Raw genomic sequence first — 20,509 nt, 5'->3', positions numbered from 1 at the left:
CCCAGCTCAAGTAGAGAAAAAAATTAAGGAATCATCAACAACAAAAAAATCTTTGCTGCTCCTCCTCGGGCTTTTATGACAGCCTGAACTACACTAATGAAAAACAAAATCCATCAAGCTGGTTCCAGCTGTCTCAAATAGAAATTGACAGATCAGCTTTGCAGGATGGAGCCTTGTCATGGACCAATTTTCTTAAATTCCCACCATAAATTTTCAATGGGATTGAGCTCCGGACTGTTAGCTTGCCATGGCATTGAGTTGATCTGCCTTTCCTGAAGAAAAGCTTTAATGCCTTTTGCTCTGTGGCAAGATGTATTATCATCCTGAAAAAATGACTTCATCAGCAAACCTATTTTCTATCGATGGAATGAGAAAAGTGTCCAAAATTTCAGTGAACACCTGTGCATTGACCAAAATGTTCAGCTATTAAACAAAAATTGTTTTGTGTCATATCTGTGATTTGTTTAGCTGGATGAACATCCATGATTCCATAATTTTTGCCAGGGTTGAATTCATATATGGATTTGTTTCCTTTAGTCTGTATCAGTGCAATAAACTAGCTACCTAGCTTATCACAGGTTATATTATATTACATTCGCTACCACTTTTTAGCCTAATCAGTTAAATTCCCAGGCGAATAAAACATGTGACAGGGCAGAACAATGGAGCTTTCACTTGTGTGGTGGCCTAGGTATTAAATTTATTTGTCCACCCCTACACAGACCTCTCAGGAATGAATAGAAACTATAAATACATCCTACTCAACAACAAGTAACTGTGCTGAGGAAGGTGCTGGTTTGAGGTGATGTAGTTTACCAATCTTGGTGAGGATGACAGGAGTGACAACGCTTCTCCTCTTGGTTGAGTTGCCTGTAGGGGGGAAAAGCTTGCCATTGCGGAAAGCCAGCAACTGCAGCTTATAAATGCCATCATCAGCTTGACCAGAGCTCAGCATAGAGGAGAAGAGAGAGGGAGGCAGCTGCACCGACGCCTCCACTATAGTATTCTGCACATATTCAGGGAGAGAGGAGTATACATGTTTACATACTAAATTATGGCATCAAATAAATGTTCAACTATACACATAATTCCTGCTGATATTTCCTCTTTTCTGGACAGTGGTTAAACTGATGATGCTAAACAAAAGAAATGTAAGAATAGGTCAAACACTTAAATAATATAAGCATACAGTATTAGTGGCTAAAGCAGTAGAGAAAACTATCATTTTTGTGGATAACTAACAAAAAAGGAAAGCAGCACACCTTCAGGGCAAGGGCAGAAAGATTGCTGGTGACGTTGCATTTGAAGCTGAGCTGCCGGTCCAGGTTAATGTCAGGGTTTAAATTTACCAGGTGGGGAATCATAGTACGCTCTGGTGCCACCTTCTGGAACAGCGTGCAGGTCATGCCGTTAAAGCTGCTGGCCTTGATCACATGTGCCTCCACAGCAATGTTGTGGGAGTTCTATTGAGGAAAATGTCCAGCGATGTCCATGGAAAGTGCAGTAAACAGACTTTATAGGCACATAGACACACACACACAGTAAGAATGTAAAGCAAGTCATGTACGATATTTACAGTGTAATAAGATCCACTAGCCAGCCGGAGAACTGCGATCCTTTGTAGACTCTCAATAACGCGTGAGCAAGCTCGCGCCTCCTTCTGTGCCATCCACAACACTCGCTCATCAGTCAGCATCAGATTACTGGAGATATCCACCATCACATCCCCTAACTGACAACACACACACACACACACACACAGCTCCATTAATACTCCAGTAGAATTTTCCATATACATACTTTATCCTCCACTCCAACACAAACACAAGTCCAAAATAAGAGACTCACTGAAGTGATATAATGATATAATCATGGAAAATGTATAGCACAAGATCCTGAGACATTATTTTATTAGTCCAGAATGCCGAGCGAAAAAATTGCAATACTACTCTGCATTGTAGATCAGGGTCATTTCAGAGAATCACCTTTATTTGAAAAAGCTCTGAAGTGGATCTACATGCAGGTGTCACAAGGTCAGTGTTTCCCTTCAACACAGTGAAACCCAAACCCAGAAAAGTAGGTCCACTGTGACTTTTTGCCTAAATCCCTCCATTTTTGGTCTTATCTCCTCCCTTCATGCCATTTTCTCCATAAACTGATCCACAGTATGTGTGCTTTGTCTATAGTAAGGAATCATGTCTTGCCAACTGCTTCTTTTAAGCTGAACTTGATTAAATAATTAATTAATTTTTTTTTAGGGTTTAGGATTTTTTAAAGATCCAATCCTTCCATGGAAGCACAAGTCTTTTTAAACGTTGGCATTCATCTAGGATTAACAATCATGATTTAAGTAAATTAAGTCAAGCAATTATTAAAACTCATTTACAGATTCAAAATATAAATATGATGCACACGGACTACAATGAAGTTCTTTCTTGGTTGTATGTGGCTACATTTGCTCTTGGATGATTCACCTCTTTATATTTCTCGGCAAACGTCCCAATCTTCTCAATCATCTCAGCCACAAAGATCACGTCCACCTTGTCTGAGAAGTTAGGGGCTTCTACTGTGTAAGCCAGAAGCTGCTGTGCTGTATGCACTGCATTTGTCAGGTTCAGAGCCATCTATCAGACAGATAAGACAGAAATCAATAAAAGGAAAAGGAATGTGACTATATAGTAGAGCGGACGGAGGAATTCATCTAAAAATCATACTAGAGTGAAGAGACGTGTGTCACATAAAGGTATCTGCTATATTAAAATTACACATCATTTTTTTTTCTTATTGTTTTCACTTCTGCTTAGGATCATGCGAGTATGATTTGTGAGTTGTAAGCTGGGAAGGTAAAAACAGTTCTGCACCTGGTTGATGATGTGAAGCACGCGGGTGGTGTCCTTCATGTACTCGCAGCGGGAGTAGTCCTCCTCAGCCCAGTGCCCACTGCGGTCACATCGTCTTCTGGCACGCCGGTCTTCAGCTGAGCTGCCTGAGTAGATGCCTGCGCCTGTTACCTGTCGCGCACAGGGCAGGTACGCCATGATGCCTGCCAGTGTGCGAGGCCATCTGCAAAGACATCAGTCATGATGGAGCTTAAGTATTACAAGTGACATAACATAAAATCTGTTACCTAAATCCCTCTTGGCTAATTACTGTAGGCTAGTTTCTACAACATAGCAAGGATAATACTGTTTCTTTCTATTTAGATCTATATCTATATAGAACCAAATAGATAACAGCTTGGCAGAAAGATGCGGGAGGTTTTAACTTTCATGCAGGTGTGAGAGAGAGAGAGAGGTCAGATATGAACCTTGTGATATAAACGATGATCATGTTCATTAACATGAACATGTAGTTCTGTGGGATGCATATACAGAATCCTTAGTAAGGCACTGGTCAGGGTTTGCAGTGCTTTAAATTGGGCTATGAGTTTGGATATATGTTGATAAATAGATGCAACTAAATAGAGTCCCATCCACTTCTCTAGTCGACCAATTATGAACTTGCTTTCATTGAGGGGCTGTCAGAGCAAGAATTCACACAGCATGCTGACATTTCTATCTCTGCCCCGCCCCCCCCAGTGTTTATGGTAGGGTTCATAATTAATAATAATAATTAAAAAAACAACCCTAATTTCAGGCCATTTTCAGGTTTAAACTCAAATAAAGATACAGATATTTGGAGCAGTAAACAAATACAGATCACACTGGCGCACACTATGCAAGACTGCTTTTCCAGCCACTAGAGGGAAACGATGAGCTAAAATTCTCAAGCTGAACCAGTACACTTTAAACTGATTATGTAATGTTTAGTGCTTCTCAGGGAAATATTTTGCTAAACTCACCTGTAATCTCCTTTATTGTTGGACACCCTTTCAGGAGCACAGTATTTAGCAGAGCTCTCTAAAACAACAACGTGTACCGTGCGTGTGTTGTTGCCTCGGCTAGTGCGCACTCGACACTCCCAGTCTCCTGTGAAGCCTGGCTGGATGTTGGAGATTGTCAGAGCACTGTGAATGAAGAAGAGAGAAAACAAGAGATTGTTCACAAATGACACAGTAAGAGTTATAGTTTAGCCTAAACAATCATATTACATCATGTAAGTGGACACATGCCTTGAATTGATATACTTGTATGCAGACTTGTATGATTAGGCTCATAATTGAGGTATATAACATTTGGCTTCTGTATCTCTCTCTCTTTTTCTTTTAAATTAAACCTTGCCTAAATACAGTAGAATTAAAAAAAAAAAATACAGATGTTTATTACAACACCATCCTTAAGCTCCTTTATGCTGCATTACCTGGCAATAAGGGAGCAGTTCTGCACCATGCTCTTCTCTATGTAGATTCCCTGCGTGGCATCAGACTCCACCATCTTGCCATCCTGATACCAGAGCACCTGCATGTCCTCATCCACAAAGGAGGCCATGCACTGGAACGGCAGGCTGTCCCCCTGGAAAACTATCTGATGCTGGGAAGGAGTCATTTGGAAAGAGGGGAGCTCCAGAGGTGCATCTACAGAGAAAACAGGTAAGAGTGAAAAACCGGGTGTGTTTGCGGTCAAAAGATCCGGCCCATTTTTAAATCTGCACCTCTGCTCTGTTTCTTCACTTTAGTAACTGTTGCTTTGTTTTTCATCGTCATACAAGTGAGTGTATCTGTTACCTACAACCAATCAGGTGCTCTCAAACAACACTGAACTCTTTCTCCAGGCAGATTAAAAGAAAGTTAACCAACCTGAGCACCCAGACTGAGTTTAATGTGCGTCTGGGAAAGCAGCCAAAAAAAGGTTATCACTCTGCTCCATCTATATCAGTGTTTTTACTGCACAACCTCCACAAAATAAAGGAGCTGTGATGAGTATTTTGGTGGCAAACCAGTGCTTTTAATCTTATCCATTAGAGTAGACCTGCATTGTGAGTGCAGTGTATTGAAATATTACAGCAAAAACTGACTCAGACTTCCAGGTCTCCTAATTAACACATCATTTCCATTTATTAAGTAATAAAAACAATTATTCCATTCAGTACATTTGCATTTTATGAAAAAGATGGAAATATCAAGCAAGTAGTATAAACATGTTTCATTTCAAATGAACTTGCTTGTAAGAAAAAAAATACTTGTCTAGTTTGTAAAAAAAAATTAATAATAAAATTAAAAAATCCACAAATCCCTGTGGAAGTTGCTAATGCTACCTACAACATGCAATGTTTAGCTGCAGTTTCTATTTAATAATACTATAATTTCAAGGATATCTTGTGATTTGTAATATTGGCATACATTGAATCTGGTTATTTTCTTCATTTAAGGCCACTTAGCTAGAACAACTGCCCCTTTTTAGTAAGTGTATGCGTGTTTGTCTTCTTACCACAGGTGAGCATTTCAGGTTTGAGGGAGGTTATGAGCTGGCCCTGTAGTGAGCGAGGGTAGGAGCACCGGGTGTCTTTCACAGCTATACCCTTCTCTTTAATATAGCGTACCAGCCATTGCAGGTTACAGTCACACAGCAGATAAGGGCTCTGAAACTCCCTAACACACACACACACACACACACACACACACACGTACACACAATCAATGAAGTGTAGGCAGCAAAAATATGACATTAACTACTTTTCATACCACAGCATGGTTGAATTGTCAGATTCATTTTCTATAACGTCACACTGACAGCAGTGCTGGCTTCTAATATGTTATTGTTTCTATAGAAACAACTAATTCACAGGGACTTGTACGACAGACACGTCATATAATCTAAACCCGATAATAAAAATGTTATTCAAAACATATACACATTGAGAAGGTGACACTTTCACTAGGAAGGTGTTTATGTTACATTTATGGAATGAGTCTCGAGCATCAGCGCTTTGTAACAGTATGTTTTCCACAATGGGAAACTTTTCAGGATAGAGAAATTTGTTATTTCTGGCTTAAGTGTAACATGACAAGCTGTAGAGTTTTTTTGCTGTTGTTGTTGTTGTTGTAGTTGTTTTATCTTCAAGGGAGAGAAAAAAAACAGAGGCTAGAATGTTTATAGAGCATGTGATAACATGAACTCACCTGTTTTGTGGACATTCCTTAACATTACATGTAATTACAAACTGATAAACAGTATGATTTAATTAATAACAAAATGTAATTGCTGGCAGAATGATGTGATATGACAGGAATAAAACAATTTGGGATATTTTATAGTAAAATAATTAACTTTAGTCCTCCTGTTGGGGTGGCGTGATGCAGCCAGCACCATCATTGATTATTTTCCTATAGCAGCACGCCCCCATGATATTTGATCCCTTACTTATCTTTTTCACTTATTTACCCCCTCAATCACGTTCCTATAATAACAAGCCATATACTTGACTGGTTATTTCAGTGACTTTATCCAATCCATAGTGGCATAACGGTCATAAAAAAAAGAAAGAATAATATGTGTTACACAATATCTGGGGTGAAATCGCCTAGGGCATAAAAAAAAAGCAGGATTTAAATGTGCCAATATTGAAATATGGAGATATAAATTCAGTTTACTCACAGTGTTTTCAGAGAGACGAGGCTGTCAAAGGTCCCTTGAGAAAGGGATGAAAACATGTTCCCTGAAAGGTTGCTGAAATGACACCACAGATGAATTACGACACTGCATATGAGAATCAGGATCGGCTAGATCTAGCATCTGAGGTGGTCTTCGTGTTATAGATATTTGTGCATCACTGAATGAGCCAACTGATAATTACTTGCAAAGGGTTAGCTTTAATAGTAGTAATAGCACATAGTTCAGAGCTGATACTGAGATCATGATAAATTATATAACAATGCACTTTTCTGAGATTTTATTTTAAAAAGCAATTACAAACTCTGATTAGAAGCAACTGATTTTTAATATTTAAAAACCTTCAACATTGTAAAATGTATTTATTATTAAAATGCTTTTTTTTTTTTACCTTTTTCATTTTAAAGTACTTTATTTTTTTGGGGGCATTGTAGACATAAAAGTTTTTCATAGCATTTTAAAAAATACATAAATAAATAAAGCACAACGCTACTGTTTTGTTGCCAGTTGGTTAGCAAACATTATGTATCATGATACATATTGTGCATCACAGAAATGTCATCAAGTATCATGATATGTTTTTTTGTCACACTGCCCACCCGTAGTTCAGAGAAGTCTACACTCGACTTGTTTCGGATTCCTCATAGCTGCTGCTATTTATCTCCAAAAACATTTACATAACAGCTTAATCTATCATCTGAGAGTTTTAATCAGAATGACGGCTTTATTTTCACATGGATAGCATTAGCATCACCTTCACGAGGTGGAGAGGACACACAGGTGTGTGCACTGCTGTTGCTATACTCGAGGGAGGCAAAAACTAACATGCTAATCTTACAACATCTGTTCATCAATTTAGAGCACAGTGAAGGGCAATTACATTCTCAATTTCTAGCCAAATGCCTAAAACACTTCTAATATCCTCATTAGGGAGCCCTAAACACAGCACTTGAAATATAAAAGCTATTAAAAATACAACACAACAGAAATTAAGAAAACCTATCGGCCACCATTGTGATGCTGATAGAGTAATAGGTAATAAGGAGATTTACTTACAGTTTAACCAGGTTTGTGAGGCCTTTGAATATATCCACACTGAGGCAGCCAATACGATTATTGGACAAATCTCTAAAGAGATGAGAACAAAAAAGATACATCAATTACACAGACATATTAACATACACTAATCACTAGGCAGATACAAAATCTACTGATGCTAGACTAACAGAACAAAGTCACTGTAGAAGACACATTTAGCATTTAGCATTAAACCCATCTTTGGCTTCTACTCATCACTAATCAGTGTTGTTACTCATGCTTATGACTAGTATGTTCTAGCTAGATACAATATATGGCCAAAAGTTTGTGGACACCATCACACCTATATGGCTGTGGGGATTTGTGTTCATTCATTCAACCATAAGAGCATTAGTGAGGTCAGGTACTGATTTTGGGTGAGGAGGTCTGGGGTGCAGTCAGCATTCCAGTTCAAAAGTGTCAGGGTTCTGTGTCGGCCACTCGAGTTCTTCCACACCAACCTTAGCAAACCATGTCTTCATGGAGCTCACTTTGTGCACAAGGGCATGGCCATTCTCGAACAAGTTTGTTCAAAGTGAAGGGAAACTGTAATGCTACAGCATACAAAGACATTCTATAAATTCGAGGCAACAGTTTGGGCCTCATATGGGTGCGATGGTCAGATGTCCACTAACATTCGGGCATATAGTGTATTTTGGACATTGCAGGGACCAGTCCTGCACATCTTATATGTCAACACCAATATAACTTCAAAGGAATCAGTAAAAATTATCATCAGATGAAAGCAAAGCTGCTAGCACAACTTGGCAAAAGTCTTACTTTGCCTTCAGCTTCTTAGCATCAAAAGAGAGAGAGCAGTGGCATAATTATAACTGTCAAGATTTCAGGGTCTATAGCATCCAGTGGTACATCAATTTTGTGTGATGTTTGAGAACCACTATTTAGGTGATTTAGACTTTACCGGAGTATAAAACTGAACATTTATACATATACACATTATACTTATAAAACTGAACGAACATACATACATACATAATATATATTTTTTATATACATACATAATATATATTTTATATATATATATATATATATATATATATATATATATATATATATATATATATATATATATATATACACACACACACACACACACACACACACATTATATAATATAATATATATTATATAAATTAAATAATATATGTGTATATATATATCTTAGCTTAACAAGTTTAGCGCCACCCCGACTCGTTAAGAGGCAGAGAGAGGAAAGCTTGTTGAGAGGAAAGAAATCGTTCATTTCAAACAAAGCGAGGAAACACCTGGAATTTGGCGAAGCACCTGAAAGACGGTCCTATATTATGTTTGTTTGAGACAGCTGGCATTGTAAACGTGAAACCAGCTAACATTATGCTCCATGTAATGTTTGCGTTAGCCAGTTATTTGTTAACGACACTAACTCATTGCAATGTTATAAACTACCTCCTAATAGGCCACCATGCATTGCCATTCAGCCTGTGTCCTGTCAGCTAAATGTTGCCTAATGGCACTAATAATTATTGAACTGTTAATGGTTTTAATCAATCTTTTTGTCCTGCCACCATATCAGTGAATTTAAACTAATGCTTGCATTCAGAGTACAAGGGGTGTGTGTGTGTGTGTGTGTGTGTGTGTGTGTGTGTGTGTGTGTGTGTGTGCGTGTGCACACTCGCGTTTAGGAGGGTTTGTTATTTTTGACACTTGTTATTAGTCATTGTCAGACAGTGTTTGATAACTAAAATATCCCCCCCCCTCTCTCGTTTCCAGTATCAGCCAGAATAGGATGTCCTCCAGGAGTTTTTAATTTTATTTAAAAATTATATATTTTTTTTTAAACCACACTTTTGGTCTCGACTTTGGTATCGAGTATCATTTATTTTTGGTGGTATCGGTAGCGACTAGTATATTTTTGGCATCGTGACATCCCTAAGTTCTAGTATATATTTCTCTATAGATAGATCTGTAGTAATGCAGTTCTGACATGACAAATATAACAACAACATACATGAGGAAAACTTTGGCCCTGCACAAATCACCACAGAAAACTTCTGTGATTTATTACTTCCGCTGAGAAAGTTGCCATTGACTCTGAACACCAAAAGTTAGTGCTACCTCAGTGCTACTTTAGGACTCTACTCAATAACAATTTCAGGCTGGTTTTGGGTTGTATGGAAAATTCTTTGGATTATTTAAGTGGGGTGGGAAATCTGATCAAAGCTCTAAGGAAAGGAAGTGGACATAAACATGTTACATATTTAAGGCAAAGCACTCTTTCATCTAGCCGTACCGATTCCAACATGCCAAATGGGATAAGGCTTGGTGTTGAGCTTCTCTCGCTAACATGACATGTTGGCGTCAGAATGGATTTACTACGCCCTGCAGACAGCCACTCTAACTCAAAGGCAACTGCCAGAATCACATGTTAGCTTCTTGTTCAGCTGATGTCTGCTTGTTGACTGGGTGAACAGTAGCTGCCTTTTACTATTGTGGGTTTTAGGGAAGAGCTTGGGAATTTATGGCAAGGAAAGTCCACTCTGAGAAGAATCCAATGGTGTGTTGTAGTAAGGAGAGCACACCGAGGAACTATTTTAACTTTAGACCCAAAACAAAATGAGAGCAGTGGTGTAGGGGCTGCAGAATTTTATTTATTTTTTTTTAACTTGGTGTAAAACACGCATCAGCTTTAGCTTACCATCAATGTGATAGTAGCTTGAAAAACTAATATCAATATGAGTTTATCATTAAAAACCATGTGAACAGCCTTTAACCAAAAGATTTTCTCCATTTCAGAAAGTATGATAAGCTGTTCTAGCAAAAGACCATTTCTTCACTTGTTTTTTTTTCCCAACTCTCTAACTCACAGTTGCAATACTACCTTCACTGGCCCCTTTCTCATCACCTGCATGTCTTTAAAGCCCTCTTTCTCCTGATTCATTCCTTTCATTATCATTTCATCTTCCTTCTCCAGTCCTGACTCAACTTTCCTTCATCTCTTTAATCTTTTCATCTCTCTGCTCCACACTTCTCCTCTAAACTCTGTCTATCCCTGTATCCCGAGGCCAGTGACTTGTCTCAAAATGTAACAGGGGAAATGTAATTAGCTGTTTTGAGATGGGGAAAAAATTAAACGCAGATGGAAAAAATTTAAACTGAGAAATGTTCGCACACAGGGACTCTTTTGTTGGCAGACCCCTCTGCTGACCAGATTTAACCAGCTTGTGTGCTTTTCGTGTTCTACATGTGAATTAACATGATCGCTCCTTTCCAAGATCCAAAATCTTTCTTGTTCTTTGTGATTAAGCAAATTGGCACAGATATTACATTTGCAAGTAGGTATGTAAAGTAAAGACATAAGCAAGTAACCTATCTGAATGTTTCAGATAAATAACAAGGCATTAATAAAACCTATAAGCCTATAATTATTCTTAAAACACAAATACGTTAAAACAGACCTTATTTGTGTATTAATGTGTAAAATCTCATGGTAGTAACATCCTTTTACATGGCAAAACCATTATATTTCAGTATTGTTATTCACTCAAAGCTGTTACCTATACACATTTACCATTATGAAATATTTTAAATATTCCACATGTTCAGTAGCTGTATCACTCAAAGTTTTTGTAGATTATGGGAAGAAGAATAGTATGTTCTCTTATGCTTTTTAATTTCAAACGCTATGATTATAACTGATGGTCACTTTGAAAGTACGCCATTACCCAAATTATTCATTCTTATTAATTATTATTATTATTTAAAATCATTTTCATGTCCTTATGTCAGTAGCATGGATGCTATTAACCACATTTTGTGTATTTGCTAATTCTATGTTTTAAAACTCAATTGAGTTATTTAATTAACAGCTAAATGCAGCCACTGTCAGGAAAAACTTTTTGTATATATATATATATATATATATAAAAAAACAAACAACAGCAAAACAAACAAACAAAAAAAAAACAAGTGTTGTGAGATATGGGTTACCACAGTTTTTTGAATAGTAAAATGCATGTTTTTCACCCGTCACGTAATCACCCAGGCACTGGTCTTACGTGTTCTGAATACAAGTAATATCAGAACTTACTCAACATAAAATGGCTTTTGCAATATTTCTATACATTTGTTTGCAATGAGTGTCTAATTTCTATCCAACATTTTAAATTATACCTTTGGCACCAGTAATGTCAGTATGAATATAAATATGGGCCTTAAATGGAGAAATTCCCTGAATGCTCACTCACTCTTGAATATTAGAATGATATTTTGGAGCAGCTGCATAGTTCTCCATTCAGGCAGCCAAGAAATACTTGTGAATGTGTACATTCACAGTCTCACCAAACATATATCCCAACCGATCAAAACCCCTCTTGTTACCACACACACACACACACACACACACACACACACACACACACACACACACACAGCATATAAACTAGCCCCAATACACTGTACAAATATCACACTCAAAAACAATAATTACAAGAAATAATCAATATATTTCACCCAAATTTTTTATTTATTTGCCCAGGCTATGTTCCCACAAAGATATTTGCTATAAATGTTCTTCTGGTTCAGATAAATGCAAAAGAGAAACCTGTAGTTTTCAGAACTATATTATATATATATATATATACACACACACACATAAAAAAATGCCAGAATTTACACGATGTGAAGGGCAGGCCACCGCACGTACACACAATACTTTCCTCTGAAGTAAAATTTTTTTTTTTTTTAAATACTCTGAAATATACCACATGTTTGACTAATCACTTATCTTATGAGAAAAAAATAGCAATATTTACATTACGCCCGATTGTTGTATGCATGCATATAATATAATGCTAGCGCAACTGGACAGAGTAATCAGACAATGTCCACAAACTCATACAAGCACTCAGTTAATAAACACAGCAAATCATTAATTAACCTTGGTGTTACCATCCTCAAACAAGACACAATATTTACTTACAGTCTTTTAAGAGCAGTAAGTCCAAGGAAGGCTCCTGGCTCAATGCGGGTGATGATGTTATTCTTTATGTCCCTAGAAAAGAAAGCAGCAGGCAGGAAACAGTAAATATTACTATTTCAAAAATAATTAATTTCTTAATAATTATTCAATTCTTGATAATTATACTATCCGCAATATGCAACCTGCAATAGAGTATATTAAAATGACAGACCAGATGTTTATAAATAGTGTATAAAAGGCTCAGTAGCAAATAGTTTAATACCATATGTTTCAACACTTGACAAAATAAGATTGAAATCACATGACCTTCTTGGTAACACCAGCCTAAGATGCAAGAACTTTGTCATATGCACAAGCTCCCTTGTACAATGAAATTCGCAGCTTGCGCAACAGATGCTACAGTATAAAATCAAAAGATGAATAATAATAAATAAAACAATGACAAGGTAAAGAAAAAAGAAACTGAGTAGAACTCAGCACCACTGGCATCAAAAGGCTAGTCCTTCTTGTAATTTGTATCCCAGAAATACCCATAACATATACTCTAAACAAGCAGGAAGCCATTTGAGAAAAACTATTTAAAAAAATTTTACCTTCCTGTGACCTTGACCCTGCTTGGATCAATTCCAAAATATAACTTGTTCATCTGCTGGTTACAATGATAATTCCATATACACCCTACAAACATTTAACCACTCATTGTTGAGATACTGTGACGAGAATTTGTATGGACAAACAGGAGGATGGATGGACGCATAGACAATCCGAGATCATAATGCATAAAAAAATAATTAGAAATATCATTGATTTTACATAAACCTACACAGAGGCTGAATAGGCACGTGTGAGGTTTTTGCACAATGCAGTGCAACATTGGAACAAGACAACAATATGGACAGCCTCTACTTAGACTTTAATGGCTCCTATGGAGACACTCGTACAGCCAAACAAGCAGCGCACCAGTACACAATATGTGATGACACACTCCAACCCTCAGATTTCACAGGGCAGTGATGTGATGCTTGCAGACCACACCTGCGCTAGTCAGCCAACAGCTAGTCCTATACAAAAGCTTCAATACACACATACCGCCATCTCAATGGCTCAAAGGCCCAAACCTTTTGAAGTCCTCACTCTGTGGTTACAGTGGAGGACAGAGAGAAGGCCGGGCTGTTCACATGAATGGTTTTGATGTGCCAGGGAAAACATGATGAAGGAAGCGGTGAGCGCATTGAAGAAAGATGAGTGGAATGGAATGCTTCTGTTTGTTTTTCATGATTTTTGTTATCTATCTATCTATCTATCTATCTGTTACCAGTTATCTTTATTTTCGCAGAAACTATGCTTTATGAAAATAAATAAATAAATAAATAAATAAATAACTCCAACACTCTTGGTGTCTGATCTCACTGCACTTTTCAGAGCCTTTACAAGAAACTGGATTTGATCCAGTATTTGGTTCCTGCTCAACATTTCCACCAGAAACTAACGATGCAGTTTGTTGCTGATTGGTTACACCCACCATGTCACACAGACTACGGGACGACGACGACTAGCATCCCATCCAGGGTGTATTCCTCCCTCGAGACTCCACTACAACCCTGACTATGGCAAAGCAGCTACTGAAGATGAACCGACAACCTAGCTTGGATTCAAATGGATAATCAATCAAAGGAAAAATGGTAATGCAAGACCTTTTCAGATTTCTCTCATATTTTCACTCTGAAATGAAGCTAATCAACCACAAATACAGTTTTTCCATCACCAATTTAACCATCTTTACCAATAATTATGGAGCATATTCTGAAGAGGCAGTGAGGTTAATGTCAGTTTGAATTCACTACCAGGAAATGTCAGTTAGTGTGATGAGCTTTCAAACCGAAAGAAAAAAAAAAAAAAAAAACAACAACAATCTTTCAGTAGCATGCTATGGTGCAGGAAAGCAGATGACTGCTACAATGAGAAAATCTGCTGAAAGTTGTATCTTATTAAATGGCAGGGATAAAGGTGAAGAACTGCAGCCCAGAAACCATTCTGCTTGCGGTCTTCATCACTAAATAAAAATTATTGGGGCTGTTAAAGACAAATTGTTTCCTCCCTCATTGTACTAATGCATTCCACATTATTTTTAACCAGAAAGAGCTAAGCACATGGACTACTTGGCAACCTGTCCGTCAAAGCTGTTAAAACAAATAAATGAGGATAGAGTTCTTATTTCACATATGGAAAGTTTGTCTTGGTCTTTCTTTCAACAGACCAGCTATAAAAGGTTCCTTAAATTCTCCAATAACATTGAGCGAAGCTTGTGTCTCTGGAGTAGAAAGACCAACAAAAATTCCAGTCGATCACTTCACCAAATTTCTTTGCACATGGACAACAAAAATAAGCTCTTTGCCCAAGCACTCCAGGAATGGTTTTCTAGGGTCAGTTACAAAAAAACAGTTCCTAATGTTGGAAGGCTTCTACTGCAATCAAACTTGAAAATATTTCAAAATGGCATATTGGTGCTGTTCCTCCAAGAACAACAGTCAGAAGGTTTAAGTGGCCCTGTAAGCGTGTGCGCTCATTTTAGTAACGACAACAATATGAAATGTCTACGGATGGACTCTGAGTAAAAATAGTGAGGTAGCCACAGTCAAGCTACAATTTCATGGCTTGGGGTTTAAGGTAAAAGATGGGCTTTTATTGATTCTCCCATACCCGTCACTCTCAGAGCAGAGAACAGCTGTGATGCCAATGAGCTTTGCTGTGGTGTGAGCTGGAGACTGCAGTGAGGCTTTATTTGCCTTGAAAAGGGACGGTAACTCAGCACTCACTCCTTCTTTCCAGCACACAAAAGCTGCCAGAGGCACAGCGTTTTTAGGGGAATCAGTCTGTGACACCTCTGGCCCCTGTTAGCCTCATTAGCATAAGAAAGGCAACATTCGCACACTGTTCACGGAAAGTGAGGCCCAAATTATACTTCTGAGTGTGTGAATCTACAAACATGCTGGCTTTGTGCACAGGCCTTCACACAGGTGTATGCGCACATAATGTTAAATTGTGCATATTGACCAAAGCAGGATGTATAGGAAAATTCACAAGAATTCACTGTGACTGCATGGACATATCCTCAAACAAGTCTAATTCACAGTGTGCTTTTTTCCATAAGATATTTTGTTTAGTTTCAGATTAGGGCCTTGTTCCAACACAAACACTACCAGAAATTTGTGTCCTGGGTTTATGTACATGATCAATCCACAGAACACCAATTCACAGCATAAAATTTGCACTTCCCAAACACAGTTCATACCAAAGACCCATGCTTGCTTCAGTGGATAATCTCGTCAGTACTGTAGACTTAACTCCCGAGTGAATTATTTCACTTTTGAGCTCAATGCTTTCAAGTAAAAAAATAAATAAAAATGGACACCTTGTTAGCAACAAGAACATCAGCTAACATTTAATGAGGATGTATTTTCATTCTGAGAACAGTGAACTTTATGGTCAGCGATATAGATTTAATCAATAATACTTTTTTTTAAAAAAAAATACTGTTGTAGACTCATTTAAAGTAGTGAAGTGATATTTTATTTACTTATGAGTGGCCATGCTGAGATACCTATACTGAACTCAGGGTTGTGGACACCTTCCCAAGCTGGAGTTCGGAAACTCCGATTTATGAGCTTTAGTCAAATGCAGCATAAGTACCTAAGAACTGCTTGTGTAATCATAAAGACTTTCCTGTGCGCTTCCCAGGACTCTTATTCACAATATGCTTATATTGCCTATCAATAAACATGCTTAGTACACCGCTGTAAAAGTAATGATTATCCAGTGTCAACAAAAGAAAGAATGGGGTTCCCTTTAGGTTCTCAAGGTTGACACAAACTCTAAAGCTGCTGTGTCTTGCTAAAAAATAAAAAATAAAATCTAATTGAACTAAATTACATCAACAGATAGTATCAGAAAATGTCTAAAATTCTGATTCTAGTGTTTCCGGTCAATTGCAGACCCGATACTGGATGGATACTAGTACAGACGTGCCCATAAACCCCCATACTACCTATAAACCCCTCCTCTGCATCTTTACACAAGGACAGTTTTATGTGCCCCGAGATAAATGCATGGATGAATAGCAAGCGCAAAATGCCAAGAGGAAAAGAGATTCAGAGACTGGCTGACTAATAGACTTAACCAGAGAAGCATAGCTCATTTCCCTAGGCTTCTAGGGCAGAGAAGTATGGAAGTGTTTATACTTTTAATGGGCTCTAAAAGACATATGTTTAGCTTACGCTCATGATCTGTGCATTTTTGTCTGCTTTAGAACAGGAAAAAGAGCCTATAACAGAAACATACAAATGTACATTTCTAATGCCAGGACCAGAGTTTTCAAGAAGCAGCTCTGCACCTGGAACACAACAAGTTTATAAAGGGAACGATGAGAATTTAGGGAACTACTGGATTGTATTTGCAACAAATAAATCTCAACCAGCCTTAATAGTATATCTTATACAGTACAATGCTTTTCAGATGCCAAACCAAATCAATTAAACTCACTTTCAATCTTAAAAACTGGCTGAAATGCCTTTGAAAATAGTGAAATTGCTCAGCATGCCTTTAAGGGCATAGAAGGGTCAAAAGGAGAAGAGAAAGGATTCGGCATGAAAGTGTTGTCTAAGCCCTGCCAGAAAAATACCCCAGAAAGGCCCCTTGCCTTGTCTTTTTCCTCTTCTCACCCAGGGTCCCTATAATGACAGAAAATATGCCCTTGGAATTCCAGTCAGATTGCATCATGTTATTTTAGCCCTCATTGAAACACACAGGCTGCTAATGGGCTGGTTATGTTTTTTTTCTGCACAAAGCCATTTTCAAGCAATAAATCACCCTAAGTGCTACAAAACAGGATATGTCTCTTATGCTTTGGGAGAAAATCAGGCACACACATTTCTAAGCCCAGAAGTAGTAAAACTGTGCTTTATAAAAGAATAAAAAGTGCAAAAAAAATCATGCGTGCATTTTTTTTTTCAGTAAACCTATTGTTTAACCAATACATTCGTATTATAACGCAGGTCAGATACTAGTGTTCCCTGAGGGCAGTGTCTAAAATTAACTGTCCCTTCCACCACCCCCTCATGACAGGCACTTAAAGATTCCTCTACATAACTGAAGTCCTTCCTCTGGCAGCTGACAGGCAAATACAGTACACGTTTCCTCTGTATGTCACAGTCACTGAGGCTGCACAAACCTGCAGCCATTTTCTTAAAATAAAAAAAAAAAGATCTGTGTTTTGTTTGTTTGGGATATTTAATTATATTATTTTGTGAACAATGATCATTACATTTACATTTATTCATTTAGCAGACACTTTTATCCAAAGCAACTTACAAATGAGAAAATACAAGCAAAAGATCAACTTTCATTAATAACAGAGAAAAATCAAACTCAACTTACAGCCTCTCAAGCATGGACAGACCAACGAAGGAGCCATTGAGGAGTTCTTGGATTTTATTGGTGCTTAACATGCTGTAAAGAAGAAAAAAAAAACATTAATAAATGTTTAATGCAATGTGTAAACATCAGGTTGCTTCACTGACCTAATTTTAAACCTACATTTTTATGCAATTTTCAAAAGCATCTTTCAGCCTATTTCAAGAGCACAGAAAATCCACATACTCTTAAAGTATCAGACTTCAAGTAGTGCACTTGAAAGATTGAATTTCCAAAATCCTGTCTAAATAAGGTGGAAAATTTCCACAAATACCATACACATGGCGCTTAAGTAAACATAAACAAAATCAGTGATTTTCCACTGGCGCTGAAAGTAATACTTTAAGCATTTAGCTCTCATGTGGTGAAATGTATTCTTTAAATGTTTGAGAATATGTGCCACAATCTCCTTCAAACACTAGAAAGATGCCAACGCATACTAAACAGTTCGATTGTAGTTACTAGATCAGCATTTCATAAGAAAGCACCGTTAAGGAAGGGACATAGCCTGAAGGAAAGTCTTTCTCGGTCAAAACATTCCCAGTCGAGAGTTACAGGATGTAGTGGCTCACACACTCACCCTTTACTCACACAGACATACTTTCATTATGAGGTGCTGAGGGCTGGTTTTATTACAGGCTAGCGCAGGATTTAATCCCCCACCTCCATTACAAGACCTTAAGAGTTGAGAGCGTGAAGAGATTCTGTGCACTTCTCATCACACTACAGCAGACATTAGCATTTCTAACGCCACATGTGCATAGTGCAAGATATAGGATATGCAATCACATCTCGTCTCAGAACATAAAGCTGCTGGCTGTCTGTGTTGGAAAATAGCTTCATTGGGGGAAAAACCCCATATTGTCACTGCTTCACATGCAGCAGGATTCAAGTAAACATGGTATGATAATGAGGTGAAACAGAAAAGAACCATCACTACTGACAAACTAAAGATCAGGTTTAGCAGGTAATTATCAAAATGGTTACTTTGAATCAAACACTGAAACACAGCTATCCAAAGTTTAAGAAATTTGAATCAAACACAATAATCAAGTAAAGTAACAAAATGAGTATACACATTTACTGAGCCTCAGACAATGCTTTTTTGGATCCAAAGTGCAATTAATACTTCTATGTGGACAGCCTATAAATCATTAAGCTTGAGGAAACATTGGTGGCAAATCTGCTTTTTCCCCCTCAAAGTCATGCAACACACCACTTAACACACCATGGCAGCGGAAACACTGCAAAGCGCAATAAAATACATTATTTTAATATGAGTAGAATAATGCAGGGCTGGATAAATGATACATAGCTAGCCCACCAGACAAGCAAAAGTTCCATGTTCCCTGGAACTAGGGATGGGCAATATGGACTTAAAACTTAACCAGGACATTTTCTGGTATTTATTGTGATAATGATAACAGTGACGATATAAATATAGTACCATTCACCACAGTTTTTGGCTACAAGTGGCAGTTGCATGCAGTCTTATGAGCCTCAGAAACACAAACATTGATCTAAAAGTAAAACTGATTTTCTGTAACCAAATCAGTTCCAAATTGTAGAGGTAGCTCCTCGTTTAGTAATAAACTCATCCTCAGCTTCACATCCACCTTCCGCCATACTTGTTTTCGCTCCGCACGTGAGCTGCGAATGGGTCGCTCCGTCGCTCACAGAAATACATCATCAACTAGGCTTTATCGTTATTACTGCGAAAAGACTAATTCTTATTGTGGGGAGAATTTCTACCGGTATATCACAAACGATAAGATATCACCCATCCCTACCTGGAACCTGACTAGGCTTAAAAGGTGATAACTAACCTATATATACACACATATGGTGAGCTACTTTGGTGGTTAGGTGCTAAGGAAGATGCAGTGACGTGGTTCTTCCAAGACATGTTAAGTCAAACCCCTGTTCATGCAGGGGCACTTGCCCTCTTCTGCATACGTCGTCCATGATTGGATAATGTTGCTGTGACTGACAGGAGAGAGACAATAATCCCTTGATTCCTCCCAGCCAGATACCATATCCAATTTTGCTCCCTTGGCTCCTGGCCACAGATGCTGTGGTATCACTGGGATTTGACCTTGCGATCTCCCGATGATAGGGTGAACACTTTTCTGTTGCGCCACTCAGTAGCCACTGCTTTTCGGATTCTGAATTGATTGTCAGTCATCCACACTTGGTAAAAACTGATGAAAACTTGTTTTGCGAAACTCAAACAATAGGTTTTTTTTCCTCCTTTTTTGAACTTGCACATGAAATCAGTGTCCACTCCTGATTATGATAAATAATTGTGATTTTAGTACTGCACAAAATATTCCTGATTATGGTCCAACAGTGAGAGCTGAAGCAGGGTAGAGTGGAAATGTGAATGCATCTTAAACAGGGATGTCACAAAAGATGAAAACGACCAAAAATAACACTG

At 37.9% G+C, this 20,509-nt stretch overlaps 1 protein-coding gene across 3 annotated transcripts in view; it reads right to left on the bottom strand.

The window, feature by feature from the left end:
- The window catches only part of LOC128609999 (adhesion G protein-coupled receptor A3), a 36,576-nt gene that overhangs the window by 6,281 nt on the left and 9,786 nt on the right, over nucleotides 1-20,509 (bottom strand). For all 3 annotated transcript variants that reach the window (XM_053628990.1, XM_053628991.1, XM_053628992.1), the window contains 12 exons: nucleotides 18,037-18,108; nucleotides 12,604-12,675; nucleotides 7,605-7,676; nucleotides 6,534-6,605; nucleotides 5,367-5,527; nucleotides 4,300-4,513; nucleotides 3,842-4,006; nucleotides 2,862-3,063; nucleotides 2,475-2,624; nucleotides 1,577-1,732; nucleotides 1,263-1,463; nucleotides 817-1,006 (listed from right to left, as the gene is read on the bottom strand). In XM_053628990.1, the coding sequence (XP_053484965.1) occupies nucleotides 817-1,006; nucleotides 1,263-1,463; nucleotides 1,577-1,732; nucleotides 2,475-2,624; nucleotides 2,862-3,063; nucleotides 3,842-4,006; nucleotides 4,300-4,513; nucleotides 5,367-5,527; nucleotides 6,534-6,605; nucleotides 7,605-7,676; nucleotides 12,604-12,675; nucleotides 18,037-18,108 (1,727 nt within the window). The remainder of the gene's footprint in view (nucleotides 1-816; nucleotides 1,007-1,262; nucleotides 1,464-1,576; nucleotides 1,733-2,474; nucleotides 2,625-2,861; nucleotides 3,064-3,841; nucleotides 4,007-4,299; nucleotides 4,514-5,366; nucleotides 5,528-6,533; nucleotides 6,606-7,604; nucleotides 7,677-12,603; nucleotides 12,676-18,036; nucleotides 18,109-20,509) is intronic.

The sequence above is a fragment of the Ictalurus furcatus genome, chromosome 7 (assembly GCF_023375685.1).
Source record: "Ictalurus furcatus strain D&B chromosome 7, Billie_1.0, whole genome shotgun sequence".
Lineage (NCBI taxonomy): Eukaryota > Metazoa > Chordata > Actinopteri > Siluriformes > Ictaluridae > Ictalurus > Ictalurus furcatus.
Note: the sequence above shows the minus strand (reverse complement) of the source record. Positions and strands in the feature narration are given on the sequence as shown.